Below are 20,993 nucleotides of genomic sequence, written 5' to 3' on the forward strand. Positions count from 1 at the left end.
AGACCCCCCCCACACCATATGCATCCCGCTGCTGGCATTGCACTGCTTTCAAAGCAGCAACAGTGAGGTGCAGAGGCAGGGAGCAGAGGCCAGCCCTCAGTGGCAGCCCGTCCTCACCCTGCGCAAAGATCAGGGGGCACATGCCCCCCCTTTGCGCCCCCACAGTGCACACAGTGGCAACCCCCACCTCCCCCCATGCCCCTGAATGAGCCAGCAGGCTCCAGTTGTCCTAGGACCTGCCTGGACCGGGCCCCACTCAGGGTGAATGAGGCCTTGTCTGGGCCAGGTCATGGGACAATCCCCACAGTGCAGGAATGAGTGGGACAGGGATGAATGATTCACCTCTGCCCCTGTCCCACTCCCTCCTGCACTGTGGGGATTTTGATCTGCCCCCTGGCAAGCCCAGTCACAAAGAAAGTAGATTGAAACTTACCTGTCGTGATGGGCAGCCACACGCCAGGGGTGCTATTCTGAGCACGCAGGGTATCTGAGTATGTACAACCCTCCCCCCTGCTGCAGCAGCAGCCTGTGTCTGGGCTGTCCTGCAGCTGTACTTGCTGCCCTGCATTTGGGAGGGCTGAGCCCTGGTAGCCCCCTTCTTCTGCTGCCTATGGACCTGAGGCTTTGAGTACTTCCAGGACTCCTTATCAGGATTTGGGAGCCTTTGGATTTCTAGGCTTTTTCCTGAATTCTTGGCTTCCAGCTCTGTGCTGGGCAGCCTAGTAGTTAAGGAACTAACAGTTTGGGAGCAGGCATGCCAACTGTACTGTCTGGGGCCAGGACCCTAGAGTTTTCAGACTCCCATGCCTGTTGTCTTTCTGTACTACTGTAGAATCTGAGGACTAAGTCTGGCGTGGAAAGTTTGGGAGCCCTCGGACAGCTGGCTTCTGGGAGTTCATGTAATAGGGAGTCCTTGGAACTGCAGACTGGGGGGCTAGTAGCTCCTTGTGGTCAGCTGAAAGTAGTCAGTCCCAGAGAGTATGTTTTATTTCAGAAACAAAAGCTTCAGTATTTCTGAATATTTTTTAAAAATATTTCTTGTTCACAGAAAATTTTGCAAAAATTGGTTTTGTTTTAAATTATTGAATTTTCCTATGAACTAGAAATCCCAATTGTTGGTACACTGAAATATCTACTGTCTTGTGCTCTAACCAGGAGTCAGCAACAGATAAATTAACAGACGCACAATCCGTCTTAATGTATCTGTGTTCAAATCTCAAATGTTAAGGGGTATCAGAGATTTAAATCTCTGAATATAAGAGTTAAGCTTGCACAATTGTCATGAATTTAAGCAAGTAGATTTTTGGGCCAATATTTACCATAATGTCTGACGAAAAAAACTAACACAACTTTACATGGCCTGGAAAAAATAGTAAGATGTTTGCAAAATTACAGTGGTCACTCACAAATATATTAGACTTGTATATCCTAACAATGCAAATAAAGCGAGAATAAAAAAATCCTGATACTGTGAATGGGTTATGAACAGTTTACACAGTATCATGATAATGATTCAACATACTGGTTTTCAGCTGCAAAATTACTTACCAAATAAGGTTATGTCTAGATTCAGCTATAAAATTGCGTACTGCCTAAAGTGAGTGTGGGCTTTTGTGTCATCTTAACAGATGATGGCTGGGTTACTGGGAGCAACAAGGGAAGGGTGATGTTTATTTGTGTTGACATATATTTGCGTCAAACGAAATACCAGATATACTGTATGTGTGCACAGAGGTGTGGGAGTCTGTGTGTGTATGCATACTAAATATGCATGTTCATAAAGGTATAACAGTTGTATGATTCTGATTTTTTCCTTATTCAACCTTTGTTTCTCTTTAAATTATCAGTTCTTTAGTGCTTAGACTTTGGTTTACTGAATACTGTGGATAACTGTTTTTGACTTGGATCTCTGTGTGGTAACATAAACATTTAATAATAGGAATAATAGATGAAAGCTCAGGTTGAATATAAACTATGAATATATCTAACTTTTTCTGCTTTCAGTTGCATAGAATTTTTATTTCCATCTTGTATATAGATGCTTGATTGACTAGAAAGTTGTACTATGTGTCTGAAACATTAAAAATGTTTTTGTTCTTTTAACATACTAAACAAATGCTAGCTTGTTTTGAGATTGAAGTAACTGCAATATAATCAAATTAAGACATGCAAAGCTATAGCCAGGTGATCTGAATGAAAGGTATATTGCCTACACTGTAAGTATGAATTAAGAGTAATGCACATTTAAAATCCAAAAATCCTCCCTCAGAAAAGGCATCACATCTCCTGAATAATTTTATTTATGGGTTAGCTGCAAAAGTGTGCTTGGAACATTCATGGGAAACTTGTGGATGTGTCAAAATATATATATATGTGGCAAGAATTTAGCCAATACATTGATTATGTTTGATTTCTTTTTTGTTCTTCTTACAAACATGTCCTTGACCAGATACTTCGTTAAATTTTTTTATTTAGAAAAGGCTTTGCTCTAAGGAGCATCCATGAATTGTATGGTTTTCTATCATATATCATCAAACTCATTTGTCTTGTTGACAGCATTCATCATTTGTGTGGATTTTAGCGTACGTTACTTAATATGCTCAATGTTCTTCATGGGCATACAACTTGGCTGTATTCCATACAAGTCCAGAAGAGGGTTGGTAGGCTTGAGCAATCACATGTAATCAGAGAAGTTGAGTGCTTACTTTTCTGTTGGCCAGTGCTACAGGACTGCGAAAACTAATTGCAATTAAAGATACAAAAATTAACTTTTCTGTGCCACCTTCTAACTGAGCATCAGGAAGTGCATTATAGATACCAGCTAAATAAGCCCCAGAAAGCTATGCTGAGGTAGCTGTGTACTGTGCCTGTTTTACAGAAGCACTGTTAGGTGAAATATCTTACTCCAGCATCTCATAGGAAGTTTGTGGTAGAGGCAAGACTAGTTCACAGAACTCTTGGCTCCTACATTTGTAGATAGTTTTCAGATAATACCTGGAGCTGGGATGAAAGATCACTGGAGTAATCTGAATTTAAATTTGATGTTGATTTCAGTTGCCCAACCATAACTTCCATTGGACAATCACTAAAGAATTTTCAAACTCTGTTATGAAAGCCCAGGAATATTTATAGACCACTTACAAGTTGGAACATATCTCAGTTTTTCACATTTTACTTTATTATGTGTTAGGAAGTAATAACGTCAATATATATGAATACCTCTTGTAAATAATATATTATGCAATAATTAAAAAATAATGATCAGTTACCATTTTGTTTTTTATAGGCCCTGACACTAAATTAATGCAGAACAGTGGTAGAACTAAATTTAAAAGAACAAGCATTGACCGACTGATGAATACTTTAGTTTTATGGGTAAGTTGTTATAGTCAGATCAGGAAAAATCATTAGATATTAATATGTATTGTGAAATTTCATTTAACTTATTTTGGACTTGTATCTATTTCTGAAACGTACAATATTAATATGTAGACACTTCAGAACAGTTATATACATTTTGTTGAGGGACATATGCATACAACTTGAAAATCAGTTTGTTGTTAAGCACTGTCATGTTATGAGACTACTTGAAAACAGTAGCAATCTGTTTTTCTCTAGGGCAGGATTTGTGCATGAGGCCACTGGTATGATGAACTGAAGAATAAAGGCAGAGAAACTTGTATAGTTTCTTGTTTCTGCTCACCATTCTTGTTTCCCAGCTTCAGTGGGAGCAGGATTGTGTTCTTCCCGTTAATTTTCCTTTTATGGCAGGTTTCCACCATGTATTGAAAGTTTAGGTACAGAAGCTTTTCACTCCAGAACGTTACCAGTCTGGGTATATTATTTTTATGTTAAACTTGGCTTCTCTAGAATTCAAGCTGAAGATAAAATGCATCCAAATTCCTTTTGATTTCTTGGTAAAATAAATACTGTTGTTTTATTATAGGCTGACTTTAAAATGCTGACTTTTAAGTGTTGTGTTTTTGATCATGGGAAAACTTGCGGAGTTGCATAAACGTTTTCTCTGAATAATCCAAAAGTCGAGTTTTGGGTGTTAAGAGAAGTTTTCATGAGAGAAATAGTGAAACCTTTTTCATGTGCATGTATTGCTACTTGCATTTTCAAGTTATGCGCAGATCTTCTGTACCAGGGGTGGGAAATTACTTCAGCCCATGAGCTACATAGGGAGTTTTGCTGAGTTGTCGTTGGCTGGGTCAGCACTCCCCTCCTGGCCCCCCATGCAACAACTCACCAAAACTCCCTATGCGAGATGGGGCTGTGGGCAGGCTGGAGCTGTATTCAGGAGTGGGATGGCAGGATGAGGCCAGGATTATGGGGTGGGGTCATGGCTGGTGATAGTGCAGGACTGGGGCCTGGGGCAGAGCTGCAGTCAGCTTTCGACATGGCCCCATGACAGGTGCTGGTTCCATGGACAGAGGGGTTCAGGGAGCAGATTGCGGCTCTGCCTTGGCCACAGCCCCACATCCTGGGGTCTCCCCAGCCTCATCTACCCATTCCACTCCTAGATGCAGCTCCCCATTGGCTGGCAGCCCCATCCCAGCTGCCTTGCCAAGTGCCTTGCCTGTGCAGCTCCTGGCTGGTCTCCATGAAGACTCCAGGTTGTGGAGTGGTGACAGTGCCAGGGCTGGGGCCAGGACAGAGCCATTCAGTGCTCCCCCATGTCCCTGTTTGCAAAACCAGGGCTCTACCCTGGCCCTGGTCCCTTAACTGTCACCACCCCATGATTCTAGGGTCTCCAAGGAGACTGAGCAAGAGTTGCACAGATGGGATGGGGTCAGGGGCAGGCAGAGAGCTGTGTCTGTAGCTGGGATTTTGGGGCAGTGACAGTATGGAGCTAGAGCTGGGGAAGATCTGTGATCTACTCCCTACACTCCTGTGTCTGCGAACCTCGCACTTGTCACAGGGGCATGTGGGCAGCAGTTCATGACTTTTCCCTGGCCCCATGCTGTCACCACCCCCAGATCCTGGAGTCTACTCAGCTCCACCCGCCCATCTTGCTCCCAGATGCTGCTTCCCATCGGCCTGTAGCCCCATCTCCACTGCCCAGCTGTGCGCCCTGCCCACATGGGTCCCACCCCCAGAATTGGGTGCAGAGTGGATGGGCCAGGGTGCAGGGACCACAGATAAGCTACACTGCCCTGCTGTGTGTCCAGAGGCTGTGGGACTGGCTGCATGTGCCATGGCCTGGGATACCTCTTGCCCCTGGGCTCAGTGGGGCTGAAGGGCCTGCCTGCTGTAGGTCGGACAAGAATTGTCCAGCAAGCTGGATCTGGCCCACATGCCATATTTTGCCTACTCTTGTTCTGTACCCTCATACAATTAAAATTAATCTTTTATCCATGACTTAAACTAATACAATTTAAACTAAACTTTTCAAAGAATGATTCTGGTAAGTTTACCTTCCACACCAATAAAAAATACCTTCTCACCAACTCCTGTAACAGCGTATATTTAGAATTTATTCATAATATGGGATTATACTGATGTTGCACCAGCTCTGGAAGTCATTACTCAAGACTGGACTGGACCTTTAGGTCACAGCGCATGGGATGTGGTAGAATAGAACTGAATCACCCTAGGGAGGAAGAAAATATCACCTAGTAGAATTATGGTAGTATGTGTATGGTTATAACTATTTTATGTGATGGATCTTTATCCTCTCTCCTCCTTCCCCCACCTCTGCTCTGCCTATGGACCAGTGCAAAGGGAACTTGGGACATGGTCTCCCCTTAGAATCTAGGATTCAGTAACTGCAATATTTCATAAATACATACCACAGAAAAGTTGGGGAAAGAGGCTCCTTGCATCTCATCTTGCAAATACACTTCTGTGTAGGCCTGACTGTCTGCTGTAAACCCATGAAGGAGCCCTGGGGAATATGGACTCTAGTTGAAAGTAAACTGATTTTTTTTTTCCTAGGCCATTAGAGGTGAAAGTACTCTCTTTTTTTTTGGATAGTTCTGTTTTGGATTTTAAGTACTGATTTACTTTGACTAGGCAATACAGGTATTTATATGAAGATGAAATATAAATGTATGGGTTTGTTTTAATCTTTTCTACAGATCCATATGACTGGGGAAAAAATGGGTATTTTGAAAAGCATAACTGTTTTTGCTATTCTCATTTCAGATCTTTGGGTTTCTGGTATGTATGGGAATCATTCTGGCAATAGGAAATTCAATTTGGGAACATCAGGTTGGGGCCCGTTTCAGAATGTACCTTTATTGGAAAGAAGTGGTGAACAGTTCTGTTTTTTCAGGATTTCTAACGTTTTGGTCATACATTATCATACTCAATACGGTAGTACCTATTTCCTTATATGTAAGGTAAGATGAGAAATTATAAGTTTATAAAGCATCCTATCAACTTCTTTTCATAATTGCAATTGTAATCATAACAGTTTGATCAGTTCTTTTAGAAATTTGATCTGCTGTGTACTTTATTTAACCCTGATTATGAAGACGTGGCTTTAAAATGGATTCTAGCACCTCCTTCCTTCTTTCCCTCCCTTCCTTTTCATTTTTGTTGAATTATGTTAACTCATTTGTTTCCTCCTTTCTTCATTCTCCAATAGCTGACAAGTAAACAGTGATGGACGTCTCTGTCATTCCCTGTGTCTGACCTTTTGTTTCACTGCGTCCTTTGTTTGTTGTGATAATTTTATTTTTCATCTTTTTCTTAGAACATCCTTGGTATTCCATATGTAATTTCTTCTACTTAAATTGGAGCTTTATGTAGAAAAATTATTTTGGTCTTGTGCTGAAAAGATAAATGAGAGGGTCTTACTATTTAAGTAATGTTTACTAATGTCCATGTTTATTCAGTCTTTGTATTTTATCACAGTGCCTTGTAAAGTTGAAAAATGTGGAATATAACATTCATAATGTATATTGAATGATGGCTAGCCATATTTTCGGTTTTTATTCACAAAACTGTTATTTTTATATTTGATAATTTTGACAATGAAGTTAGGTGATATTTAGGGGAAATGTTTAGTAAAATAGTCCAAAATAACTTTCTGGTTCCTTCAAAACCATTTTTTTGAAATTGAAAAATAAGTGATATGGCATTTCCAGGTGCAGTTTGACAGCTGGATTAAGAGTAGTATTTATACGCTTGAGCTGCTAAAATCTTTGTCACTCATGAAATTAATCTTGTTTTTTATAACGGTATAAACAATGATGAAGTTAAAGGAGAATTGTCATATTTGGTAGGGTCAAAATTCAAACAAGCTTATTAAAACGAGGAGTGCAACAAAATGTATTTGTTACCTTTCATTCTTCAGCATCACAGGATCTTTTAAAACTTATATCCAGTTACAAAGTCTGAAGCAAAACTAGTTCCTAACCACAAGTTTTCATGGCTTTCCTTTTATGTTCTATGTAGACAGTAAACACGACAGTATAACCTGTGCCTGCATCTGTTTTTTGTAAAAACAAACAACCCCCCCGACCAAACTGCTTAAGTGAAAAGTCTTGTAACGCAGAGCTCTTTTTAAAGATCTAAGAGCTACAATTGTACATGAAATTAAAATGTACACTTTAAAATCATCCCAAATAAATTACTGTTATCCAGGAGGGAGAAGTACATTGCATGCATTTTCTGATTGTTCACCATCCAGGTACATTTTGAGCCTTAACCGTTTAAACCTTCCTGTTTTCTTCAGTGAGCTTTGTCAGAATGTTTATGAGTCCATATGACCAGTAGTACCACTTGTGGTGATATTGGTCATGTGGGCAACTCATCCAAGTTGGCCTTTTCAGTCGGGTTACAAAAGAATGCTTTTTGTTTGTGAACAAAACAAGTGCTTTTTTGTGACTGCTTTTCTGTGGTTTAATACATAAAAAGTTCATGTTTTGGAGTTTAGAGGATACAAAACACCTTTATAAGCCAGTGCAACCTTTAGAGGAGGCTAACATCCAGTGAGTCCCAGTTTTTGACCCATGACCAGTTTAGGATTAGGGGAGGTAAAAAGATGATTTAGAGCCACCCCTGCCTTCTTCTCAGCTGTATGCCATCTTCTGTTCCAGGGTATTTTAGGATTGAACTAAAGTGCATAATCTCTTTTTAGGGCATGTAAGTAGGTTATATTATTGGTGATAGTGCACACCAAAGATTCATGGCATAACTCTAATAGAATGTTACCTGTATAATGACAAGCACTGTTGTTAGCTAACCACATCTAAATGTTTTTGAGATAAAGATTATAAGATCTATTCTAAAAAAAATCAGACCTATACTTGAATGCAGAGGAATAACTTATTTGTCCGTACAGAAGAGGGAAACTGTGAACACTTGAAAAGCTGTAGAACTCCATTCAGCAGAGCACAGCAGTAGACAAGATAACACTATACAAAAGTCGTAACCTGAAAAGACTTGACATATTGGAAGTACAAGTTTCTATTCTGTTCTTATTTGATTACAGTATATCAAGTTGCTTTGTAACATGACAAAACACGATAAAGTTTATGTAAACTTTAAATAAAGCAGTATTCTTATCACACACTTTCTTTCCACAGATGATCTGAAGTTTGAGATTATTTGGGGCATATTATGTACAATATGCGCAGTTTCATTCACTGAAATCTGAAAACTAATTTTATTTAAGTTCTGAGTATGATTGATTTTCATTTGAAAGACTTTAAATTCTGAAGAGTGTTTTTGTGTGTCTGTTTTAAAAGTGTGGAAGTTATTCGGCTTGGGCATAGCTACTTCATAAACTGGGATCGTAAAATGTATTATGCCAAAAATGATACCCCTGCTGAGGTTCGAACTACAACACTTAATGAAGAACTGGGACAAATTGAATATGTTTTCTCAGATAAAACTGGGACGCTCACTCAGAACATAATGACTTTTAACAAATGCTCTATTAATGGGAAAACATATGGTAAGTTATTGCTTACTAGTCTTTTGCCAGTGTAATTTATTTCAGATTCTGATTTTGAGCTTAGCTCATTTAAAAATGACCTAGAAATTATTTTATAAACTTCACATAGAGTTTTGTGAAAAGAGCATAAATTCCTGTTCTCTTCAGTTAATTTTGGATCAGTCTTTGTTAGAGAGAGAAGAGAGGAGACGTATTATTTGCCTCTAAAAATAATGCAAATATGGGTATAATGGTGCCTTTTCATCTTTTTAAATTAAGGATTTGTTACTGAGTTGAAGAATAGAGATAACAAAACTAGCTATCTTAAAACTAAGAGAAGAAATATAATGCATAAACATTAAAATAAATGTATATAAATTCAGTTCACATGTCACCAATGATTTATGGCACCCTTCTGAAGAATTGAATAATTTTTTAATGAATATTTATTGCCTTCCTTTCACAGGCTGAAAAGTCTTTTTAAATGTAATTGTTTTAAAGTAGCCTGATGTCATGAAAGTGACTGATTGATTGATTAGCACAAGGGAGATGCTGACCCAGTTTTCCCATATCTTTACTAATAAAATTGTGATCTGCCTCAGATCTCATATTTGATATTCCAAGTGCCCGTCATGCAACACTTGAATTTTGGTTGATATCCCATAGTCCACCCTGAAACTACCTAACTTCTTTTCATGTATACTATAATTCAAGATTAGAAACCAGATCTTCAGAGGTGAATGTGTTATTGTACTGTGCTGTCTAAATATGGACTTAAAAGACGTTTAATAAATTGAGACAAAAGGTGATCCATGTATTACATGAGTTTTAGACTTGTAAACTTATATATTACATGGTATAAAAAGACCAGTTCTTTTTACACCAGGTCATTTTTTAAAAACTTGCAGGCTGTCTAACATAACACTTTACAATGATTAAATAACTACTGTTTGCTCTATTCCAGGCATACCATTTAGTAAAACCTAGGAAATGTTAGGTGATAATATAATACAAAGATTAGTTTTGGAGCAAGTGAATATTATATTATTGACCCTCAATTAAATCTAAAGAACTCTGCATAAAACTTTATTGCTCAGTTCTGCAACTATGTAACAAATGGCTTTAGTCATGCAGATAAAGTTATTTACATATATCTAGGTTTGCAGAATTTTGCTTTGGCACAAGATTATATGCCATAGCTGGAGAGAAAAAATACAGTGGCATTACAGACTTAAACTGAAACAATTTATGAAAATGTTGACTGTAAGGGTCTACTCAATTCCATGGATTTCATGGAAACTGCGAAATCTGGGGTTGTGTGTAATGTAAACTTAAAAAAAAAAATTAATATAAAATGTTGGCTTCCCAGTGGGAGGCACTAGTCCTCACTGCTGCTGCAGCAGCCCAGACTTTCAGCTTGCCTGGGGTGGGGAGGAGGTGCCGGCTGGCAGGGAGGCATGAAGAGCATCAGGCAAGATGGCAGCTGCCCCCTTGTCTCTCCTCCCCCAACCAGGGCTTGTCTGCCAGTCAGCACTGGGGCCACATGAAGGGCAGTCAGCAGATGAGGTGGTGGTCACGTCTTCTTCCCTCCTCCCCTTGCTGGATCCTCTCTGCCTATCAGCATCAAGGGGCTGGGCTGCTGTAGCACATCCAGGAAGTACCTGTGGAATTTGCTATTTATGCTACTACCAACCCACAAAAATTATGTAGTTTCTCAACTATTTAAGTAGACCTCTGAAATCCCTTTTAGTATTTTCTGTTATTTATTTGTTGTTGAAATGAATGTTTCCTCTTTTTAGTCTACATCCATAGTTTAAAAATCAAAAACATGTATTTTGTAAAAATGTAGAATTGAAACTGAATTCATATTTTTAAATTTTTTTTATAGGTGATGTATATGATGAGCTGGGCCGGAAAACAGAAATTAATGAGGTATAGATATGACCAAATTTTTAAACCTTATGATGTACTCTAGTTTATTTTTATTTCATTTTTAAAATCCTATCACCAATAGAAGTTGTCATTAATTTTCTATTCTATTTTAAATATTCTTTAGAATAACTCTAAATAAAAAATGGACAAGACTGAAAATACAAATCTTTTCCTTCTCAGGGCTTGTCTACATTTGTAATGATTATTTCAGTGTAGTTCAATATAAGCCCCTAGATACACACTTTGGATGTAAAAGGAAATAATCCTACTGTGAACACACCAAACAACTGGCTAGTTTTTCACCTCATTACTTTTGAGCTGCCCTAAGATCTTGACAGATTCTAAACTGCATGGTCTTTTGATGTCACATATTTCCATAAAAGAAAAAAAATTACTATTAAATAAACAAAAAGTGGAAAGGAAACCTAAAAGGAAGCATACTTCTGAACTTCTCCTTCAGCTAAAAGAAGAAATAATTAGGCTGTCAGTATTATTAGGATTTATTTACTCTTTACAAGGTAACAGAATAGCAAACCCTTGATCAGTTTTGAATCTATCAAGTAGAATGCAGCACTGCAGTCAGAATATTGCATGATGATAAGTTTTCCTGTTCCTGTAGAGCCTGAAAATATACCGTCCCAACGTCTGCTGATGAAAATGACAAATGTTTCCAATCCAAGTTTTTTAACAATATTTCCCCATCAAACTAGCGCAGTAGATAGGAAACTTAATTAAAAAGGCAAGCTTCTCACATATAAATGCACTACATAAATGTTAGCTTGTTTGATTATTGAACAGTCTTTTAATACTCAAATATGCAGCTAGAATTAATTTACTTAAAATCCTTTTTTGAAAATTGCATGACTTTTTGTCTCTTGCAGAAGACTGTGCCTGTGGATTTTTCATTTAATCCTCTAGCAGATAGCAAGTTTCAGTTTTATGATCACAGCCTGATTGAATCTATTCAACTAAGAGATCGAACAGTACATGAATTCTTTAGGTTGCTTTCCCTCTGCCATACTGTCATGCCTGAAGAAAAAAATTCAGGTAAAGTACTGAAAAGATTTAGAAACTCTTTTATTACAGTTAACTATTTGATTTCTATAGGACTTGCCTAATTTAAAAATGCAAGTTTGGATCACGTTTTCAAAGCGAAAGGTGAATTGAGTACAAGCCTTGGTGATGTGTGTGCAGTCATTGCACCCTTAAAACTTTGTAATTCAGTACACAAATAGGTATCCCTGAGCCAAATCAAGCAATCACACTTGCATAGATTAATTATGTGTACACATAATTGATTGAAAAGCTCATCTGCACATTCTTCACATAAAAATACTCTTCCGTACTTGAAGTTGTCTGATTCTCATATGAATACAATGTCTTCTGAGCACAGCAGGGGCATATGCCAGTTGTGCTGTCTTGCTTGTTTTACTGCTGGACTCTAATTTAGTTCAGGCAATATTGCAAGGGTAAGTGAAAGGGCACATAACTTCAGGTGTGAAATGAAAGGAAAGATAGATCTCCATTACATTTTTGTCTTTCTTAAATCCTCCCTTAAGAGAAAGGAAAGAGATGTTAACTTTATCTTTCTAGTGTACTGAATAAAATTATTTTTATTTCCAGTCAGTAATTATGCCCAGCAGAACATTTAGTACATATTTTGGATGGGCTATATATTCCACCTGTGAGAGAACAAGTTGCAAATATTTCCAGGCCAAGTAGTATTGGCAATATTTTAGTCTCCATACTGTTACAAACATTAAATCCATAATGAGAAAATGTTGTATAGTGTTGGATGTGTGTGTCATAGAAAGAATATTTCTCATTTATAGGTTTTCCTTCTTGTAAAAAAAAATCCTTCAAGGTACCAGTGTGGGAGTATGTGGCAAGCTATGGCACACAGTCCATTTTTCAGGACAAATTTTTATTATGCACCCCATATTGCTACCTCCTCTATGAACAAAATGTATTAGATGACTGAAGTATATCATTGGCACAGAGAAGACAGACAAAGTGAGAAATGGGGTGTATAACACACAAGCAGAGTGAATAGTGTGGTGGCAGCAAAAATATTAATCAGCAAGGTATATGGGCCTAATTTCAGTAGGACGGGACTTTAGGTTTGAAGTTAGGCATGTGAGTTAAAAACGCTTTCTGTTTTTGAAAGTGTCCAGGAATGGAGGCTTGAAAAAAAACTGTTAATCTTCACTTAATTCATTTGTTCTGTAATATATTCATTTTGTGTTAGTTGCATTAAATTTAGATATTTTCCTTTTGTAGCAGGTACTTTAGAGCTGGTCATACATGTAAGTGTAAGTGTATATGCATATAATGTGAGATGACTTACCATTGCACAGGTCAGTCACAGTCCTAGAGGACAGGATTCTGGGAAGAGATGTTTAGAATGCTGTATGCACACATTCAAAGAATTTGGGAGACTTCTCCCAGTTTGTTCTTTTTGTAGATAATCTTACCCAAAGCCACATGCACAGACATTTGAATGCTGAGGCCCTGAAGAGTGGAGAGCTTGCAGTGCTAACATTGTGCAGCTGGGGTCCTGTGCACACATCTTGGTGTGCTCTGCAGGCTCTGTTAGTCTGCCTGGCAACAGATGGAACCAGTGCATAGGGACAGTCCTGACTGGTGACCCAGACTGCCCATGGTCAGCTTATGTTTCTGTGCAGCATAAAGTGGGGATTGTGAAGGAGGAGTGTTCTGCTCCTTGCTGAAGCAGCAGAGTCCAGCAAGTGGTGTACAGTCTCCTTTGAAGTGGGGGGAAGGTGCAGGAGGAAGGAATACTGGAAGATGATGTTCTCTTCTGAAAGAAGCAGATAGCATATTTGCTGTCCCAGAAGAAACTCTCCCAGAAGTTATTTAACCCTGGTTATTGGAACAGCTGTTTTTACTCTGATAGAAAGTGCCTGAACATCTGTACACTCTGGTTTCTCCAGGGAGAGCAGCAGCTCTCCCAGGAGAAACTGAATGAGACTGCTATCAGTGAATTACTTGTCTGATAAGTAGCACATATTAACACTTCTTTTACAAGTGTCTAATAAGTCTTGTCTAGTATTTAACACTCCTGTCAGGTCAGGCCTCATTTGATATGCTCTCTGGTACCATATAAACCAGGACAGCTGATTCCATGGTTGGGTTGTCAGTGACTAAACTGGTGCCCCTGCCTGGGCTAGCATTGGTGAGGAGGGTATGTGGACACCCAGCAGGACTAAAAACAAGATGGATGAGATCCCTGTGACCGAACAGCCATCCATATCTAGAGAGGAGATGGGTGCTGCCAGGTCACTCTGCCTGAAGAATCACCAATGATTCAAAGCAATTCATCTAACCTAGAAGAGTTGTTTCAGCATCTAGGGTGCCCCAAAGGTTTCAGCGCGGCCTCAGGACTGACTTGACTAGACTTGACTAGAGTATTTAACACTGAAACGACTGGTGTTTGAATTTAAAACTTGTATCCAAGTTTTACTGTATCCAAGGTTTACTGTAAAGGAGAATTTCTTGCTTCCCAGGGATCCTGGTTTTCTCTATTTAAAGATCCCAAGTTCTCTGATTTAAAAACCCCAAATCCATGATTAAAGTGAAATGCCTATATATCTCAATAAAACATTGTGTTCAACTGATACCTATTTTTTATATATATATATATATATATATATATACACACATATACACACACACATACATACACACACACACACAATTTTAAAGCAATTTGAAAGGCTACTGATGCCTCAATCATTATAACAAAATAAATACTTGTGAGAGGGGAGGCAAAAGCCCCCTTGACACACCACAGACCCTCCCCCCCCGATGTTCCCCAATACTCAGACAATGGGTGGCAGCTGGGAAGAGACACTGGGGCAGGCTTGGCACTACTGGAGCTGCCTGAGCCTGCAAATCAGTGGAGGAAGGGGGTGTGGCATCAGCAAAGTGTGGGCTCTTCAAGAAACAGCTGAGGACACAGCTAAGCCTGTGCCAGGGAAAGGAAAGAGGAACACTGGCAAAGAGGCGGGCTCTGTGGAGTCAGGGAGTATTAGCCCTGGAGGCCAGGGGAAGAGGCCAGGTGCCTACCAGAGGACCCAGACAAGCAAGGCGGAGATCATAAGCCCCAGGAGGAGATAGGGGCAAGCAAGCCCCACGGGATGCCGCAGGGAACAGTGGAGCTCTGATCAGAAGCTCAGGCATCATGGCAGGCGATGGCCCCAAGGGACTGCTCACACCCCCGGGCAGGGCCGCAGTGATAGAGGCACAGAGGATCACAGACCCCTGGGCAGGGAGAGCAAACAATGCTGGCTGGTGGGACCAGGATAGCCCAGCCACAGGTCAGCTGGGCCTCAGGGAAGTTGCACTGGGAGGGCCAACAGCAGCTGTGCACAGGAAGGCTGCCCATTCCCATGCATACTAGGATAGAAGGGATGGATGAGTCTCCAAGTAACCAAGGGACATGGAATCCCAGGAGCCCATCAGCAGACGCTGACCATTTTCAGTTACGTTTCCTCAGTTGCAGTTAACCCTAGATGGGACAGGTTTAGTTACTCAGGAGCCAGCCCAGAAACAAGGGACAGACTCAGGAAGACTGACAGCCAGGAAGGCCCAATCCTTAGAGGCGGGTGGCGTGGATGAGGTGAGATCATCCAGGGCAAGACCTGTGGTGAGCAGTGTCTGCTTAGGCTGTGGACGTGGTAAGGGGTGGGATAAAGGGGAGGTTGGAGCCCCACAAATAAACCCAGGGTTGAAGTCCCCTCAGGCCACCTACAGGGAACTGCCTCCCAAAAGAGGATCAAAAGGAGCATCAAAGACATAGCAGGCGAGTAGAAGCAGCACCCAATCTACCATGGTGGTGCTGAACCCGGATCTCACCCTGATGTCACTGGGAAACAAGGCAGTGACCAAGAAGGGGCCTAAGCCCTACAACACCTACCAGTGACAGTACTAAATATGTATATATTTTGACATTGAATTTTAGTTTTTTTATCATGGAGAATCAGAGAGCTCCCTGACCTGTTCACTCACTAGGATGAAGATCCAGCTATGGTTGTCCTCCCTGTTGCTTTGTGGAGCTGAGCAGTCCTGATATGCTGGTGCCCTGCCCCTGCCGCTACCCCTCACTCCTGAACCCCAGCCCCCCCAGCCCTACCAGTGCCCTTCACTCCCAACCCACAGCTCCCTGGCCTTGCCAGTACTATTCACTCCTGCCCCACAGCCCCCCAGCCCTGCTATTGCCTCTCACTCTCGACCCACTGGCCTCCGCCTCCATTCCCCTGTGGGCAATACGGGGGGGCGGTCAGGGGGCACAGGTGACACATCAGGGGAATGGTGGGGCATGCACCTTCCCCAGATTTCTGTTTCCACAGCAGGGCATGGGGCTGCAGCCAGGCCAGATCAGCTCCAGGCAGGAGCCTTCTCTGCAGCCCAAAGGATACACAGGAGGCAGCGATGCACTGCTGTGGCTGCCAAGATGGTATGTGGTGACAGTGGTGGTGCAGAGTACACAAATAGGTATGCCCCTGCTGCTACCAGGTGGGCAGAGGGTGCCTCACCTTGACAGTCATGGGGTCCTGCCTGCTGGGCCACAGAGGCAGCTCCTGCCCAGAGCTGGTCCAGCCCAGCTGCAGTCCTGCTCCCCTCTGTAAGCACAGAAATCTGGGGGGTACATGCCCCCCCCTACACTCCCCACACATCACCTGTGCCTCCCTGTCCTCACAGAATTACTTGGAGGGAGCCGTAGGAGCTGCTCTCCACTATCCTGCCTGGCTGCCACGTGCATGTGCATATGCACATGGTGCCCCCTGTCCCCTGTGTCCCACTCCCCCCAGCCCCATGTAGGTTGGCAGTCTGCCAGCCTGCGTGGAGAAACCCATGGTTTCCTGCATTTTTCTCCTGTAAAGGAGAAAATCTGCATTTTTCCATGGCAAACAGAAAGCTTGGATCCATGCTAATCAAATTGCTTCAGTTTTATACTGTACTTCTTGAAGATTTGAAAGGAGGTGGATGGTATCATAGTGTTTTACTCAGAAGCAACACAGTTTTGCTGATATTTATATATATCTGTTTTGAGACAATCTCATAACCTGTAGTTATCTTGCTGTGTTTGGCTTTAGAGTGTAGTTTTTCAACTTTAGAAAGTATAAAATCTTTCATTCATAGTTTAAAAAATCCCAAACAAACCTTGTACTGAATTTGGAGGTCATTTGAGTTGATGGAGAATGTATGGCTAAAAAAAAAGTCAGAGACTTTGTGTCAATAGGTATTGAGTAAATTATACATGAATTAGAAGGGTAAGAAAGTAAATATCCAGTTAGTACCAATACATATCCATTTGAAAACTATAATCTGCCTTTTAAAATACATTTCTTTATAATCAGCCCAGGAGTGCAGCCTGGGAGTGTCCTGTTTAAAAGAAGCCCATTATTCATTTAAAGCTGTCTTCATTTACAAGTGCATCTCAGTAAATGGTGGCTGGTTGAAGTTTTCATTTGGGAGTGTGACTTGATGTTGAATGGAGAGTCAGGTGCAGAAGGTAGCTTAGCCTTCATGCTCTTTTCATTCTTGGCTGAGACTACTAATGTGGTGGTGCCCTGTTTGATCAGGAGATGGACTGAGATCAGCTCATTATGGATATGTCTCGTAAACTTCTGTCAATTGCTAATGACTTTCAGTTATGATACACTCAAGTTGAATTTAATCATTTGGAGGTGAAAAGCTTTTTGTCCTTTTCAAATTCTGTCATCCCGTGAGGCATCAGTTAGTCTACTTCACTGCTCAGCATATTGTTTATTGAGCCATTTCCATTTCTTTTAAAAGCTACTCCCTGGGTATATCTACCAGAAACTTTGGTTATAGTCTGGGAGCTGGAGGGAGCAAAGAACTGGCAGCTGAACTCTACAGGAGCTTAGAAACAGTTGATAAGAAGTTTCATATTTAAAATTTAGGCCCATATTTAAAAATTTAGGCCCAGTTTCTGTCCAGTCAGCTGGGAGTCATGAAAAATCATTGGGCAACTGCTCTCCCTGACAAGTCTTGTGCTCCATCTTCCATTAGGAGAATAAGTAGTTATGATCTCATACTTTAGCCTATAGATATTCTTGGACCTACTGCACTCTGCAGGAACAGTGTCTTCTGTAGGGGTGTGTGAAACAGGCTGTATTCGATTTGGATTCATCCCGAATCGGGGACGGTGATTCGATTAGTTGATTCAGATCACTGTCCCTGATTTGATTTGGCTGAATCTGAAGATTTGATGCTGATTCAGAGAATCAGTGGTTTGGACATAGACACAGCTTTAAATGTTTTTTCTACATCCCTTGAGGTACCAGGTGTGGCTTGAGAATGCAGCGATGCTGGGGTGGATGGAGCGTCCCATAGGAGCATGGGGGGGGGCCCCCTGTGTGCTCAGCGGTGAACCCAAAAGTGGACCAGAAGTACTTCTAGTCCACTGACGGGTCCACTGGGGAGTGCACAGGAGCTCCCTTGCACCCTGCCGGCTCAATGACTGGCCACGTGGGGAACCCAGGTGCCCCTCCAGATCCAGGAGGCACTAGTTGTTATGCCAGGGGGCACAGGGGCCGGTCCCCTGTGCACTCCCCAGCGGGGCCAGAAGTGCTTCTGGTCTACTTCTGGATCTGCTGCCAAGTGTGTTGGGGAGCCCCCTGCACTCCTGTGGGACGCTCCATCCACCCCACCATCGCAGCATTCATGAGCCACCTGGTACCTTGAGGTATGTAGAAAAAACATTTAAAGCTGTGTCTACATCTGAATTGACAAATCTTCCTGAATCTCTCCGAATCAATTTGGAGGGTTCTGATTCGATTCGCAGAGATTAAAGGGTCTCCACCGAATCAAATCAGGGACCAAAGCTTTGCACAGCCCTAGTGTCCTGCACAGGCTTATACAGCAAAAATCCTTTGGCCCATTTTATCAGGTCCATGAACTTGAGAGACAAATACACACTGCTGTTCCCCACCAGCTTTCTCTTTCCTGAATCATTGTGTTGCTCCTGAATATCCTCCTGGCCTGCCCCATTCTTTGCAATCTCTGCTGCAGTTGCCATCTCCAGCCCCTTCTCTCTGCACGAGGAAGTCTGTAGCAGAGATATAGCTTGATGGATACACATGAATTAAGTGAATCCTTTGTCCATTAAATAAAAAGAATAATTTTCAGATTTATGTTTCCATACTCCCACCTATTGGATTAGCCTCTATGTAAGATTAAAGTGTGTGATAATTACACTAAAAGAGCAAGAAAAAGTGTGAGACTCCTAAGAAAAATCTCTAAAAGAGAGGATTTTAAATTGCTTAGAATGCTGAATTTTCAACTTAATATAGTCTGAAAATTGCCAAAATAACTTAAGTTTGTCATTGTTGAATTAGCAAAGGTTTTTTGTTAATCATGTGTGGCATTCAACATTGATTTAAGCATTTTAAACCTATTTTATGTGTAAAACTTAAACTAACAAAGCAGTCACTGGGATTCCTTCTAAGTCATTTTTATGTTAAAATATTTGAAATATGACCAACTGTATAACTGAGAAAGGTGTTAGACAAGCTTTTGAGCATAGAATGCATGTCCTCAGTGCCCAGATGTTTGTCTAGCACACATTATATTTAGGAGATGGTTAACCAGTTAAAATAATTAATTAAATGCAACCAATTAAAATAAAATTAATGGTATGATAAAACAAAATATGCATAATACCTTTGTGGCTGGTTCCTATCATACTATAAATTGAATGTCTGCCCGGGCAATTGAGGCTCCCAGTCTTCAGAGTGTATTGGAGCCCTTGATCCCCATGTAGCCGCAAGGCTGAGAAGACCAATCAGCTAATTGCTGCTCCTAGCTTCAGGGGCCTATTTGAGTCAGCTGCAGGGGTGTATCAAAGCCCTTGACTCTGATACACCTCCTTGGCTGGGAGCAGCACCAGATCAGGGCTCCGAGCCTTCAGGGTGCAGCTGGAGTCGAAGGCTCTGCTGTGCCTCACTGCTGGGAACTTCAGTCAGCTGAATCCAGGCTCCCAGCTGCAGGAGTGCACCATGATGCACCCACATGACTCGAAGGCCCCATCAGCTGACTGGGGCTCCCAACTGCAAGAGCTTGTTATCTGCAGGTGCAGGGGGAACTCAGGATCAGGATCATAGGCTTCCCCTGCTCCTGCGATATGGTTTAGTGGGATCAGTCTCAATCCCACAATCATGCCTCCTGCCATGCACATGTGTTATGGTAGGTTGTGTGATTGTGAGGACCACACATCTGATCCCATTGTGCCTTTGATTGCATGCCTGCCAGGGCTTAACATCATTCCCAACTATGGAATTTGTACAATAAAAGTTATTACTAAAAAGAAGCTTTTCTTATCCTGCACATTTCCTGTACTACCATGGCTTCAACAACACTAGGACCTTAGCACAGAATATGTTCTTCATTTTTTATCATTTTTGCATGAAATTCTTATAGCTCTGAACTGCCTCCTGCAATTCTAACCCCAGAAAACCTATGACTTTATTGGCTGTGTTTATCATGAATCACTTTGAAGTGCACTGTGGTCTCAAATTTGCCTGGCTTGTGACAGAATTTGGTAATAAAAGGTGGATTGTTTTAAGTTTGTTTCTGTAGTTTTTAATTAATAAGAGGCTTAGTACTGTGTGTTCTTGTTTCTATGCCACGTTTTTTGCTTTTACTAGAATGACATATTTTCCTTTTTTAATGCTGTTTTTTTTGATTGTGCAAGAATAGTTGTTTGTGTGACACTGAAGATCTAAAGCAGGAGTTCAGATGTGCTAAGTATTATTATTATTATTATTATTAAGGCTTAAAGCAATATTTTTATTCAGTGACTGTTGATGAGTGGAAATGATGCAGGGCTGAGCTTCAGTTTCCATGTCAGCCATCTCACTTTCTCTCTCTCTCTTTTTTGTGTTCATAGCTCTCTTAGGCAAATTCATTTTGGGCTGTGTTTTTTCTTGCATTGTTTTACCCCAGAATTTTTTCTATGGTGTCAGCAAAATTAGTTCAGCCATTTTGTACAGGTGATATTTTTGTTGTGCAAATAATTACTTCTTATACATGTTGGTCTAAATTTGTATCTTGATTCTAATTATTTTACATGCATTATAACATATAATATATGGAATGTGCAATAAAGGTTAAGTCAAGACTGTTA

At 41.0% G+C, this 20,993-nt stretch overlaps 1 protein-coding gene across 1 annotated transcript in view; it reads left to right on the forward strand.

The window, feature by feature from the left end:
* The window catches only part of ATP8B4 (ATPase phospholipid transporting 8B4 (putative)), a 210,387-nt gene that overhangs the window by 131,480 nt on the left and 57,914 nt on the right, over positions 1-20,993 (forward strand). Inside the window, 5 exon segments of the mRNA XM_090028242.1 lie at positions 3,287-3,375; positions 6,151-6,347; positions 8,703-8,911; positions 10,779-10,822; positions 11,704-11,869. Of these exon segments, the coding sequence (XP_089884368.1) occupies positions 3,287-3,375; positions 6,151-6,347; positions 8,703-8,911; positions 10,779-10,822; positions 11,704-11,869 (705 nt within the window).

This window comes from Crocodylus siamensis, chromosome 15 (assembly GCF_052110815.1).
Source record: "Crocodylus siamensis isolate JL-2025a chromosome 15, ASM5211081v1, whole genome shotgun sequence".
Lineage (NCBI taxonomy): Eukaryota > Metazoa > Chordata > Crocodylia > Crocodylidae > Crocodylus > Crocodylus siamensis.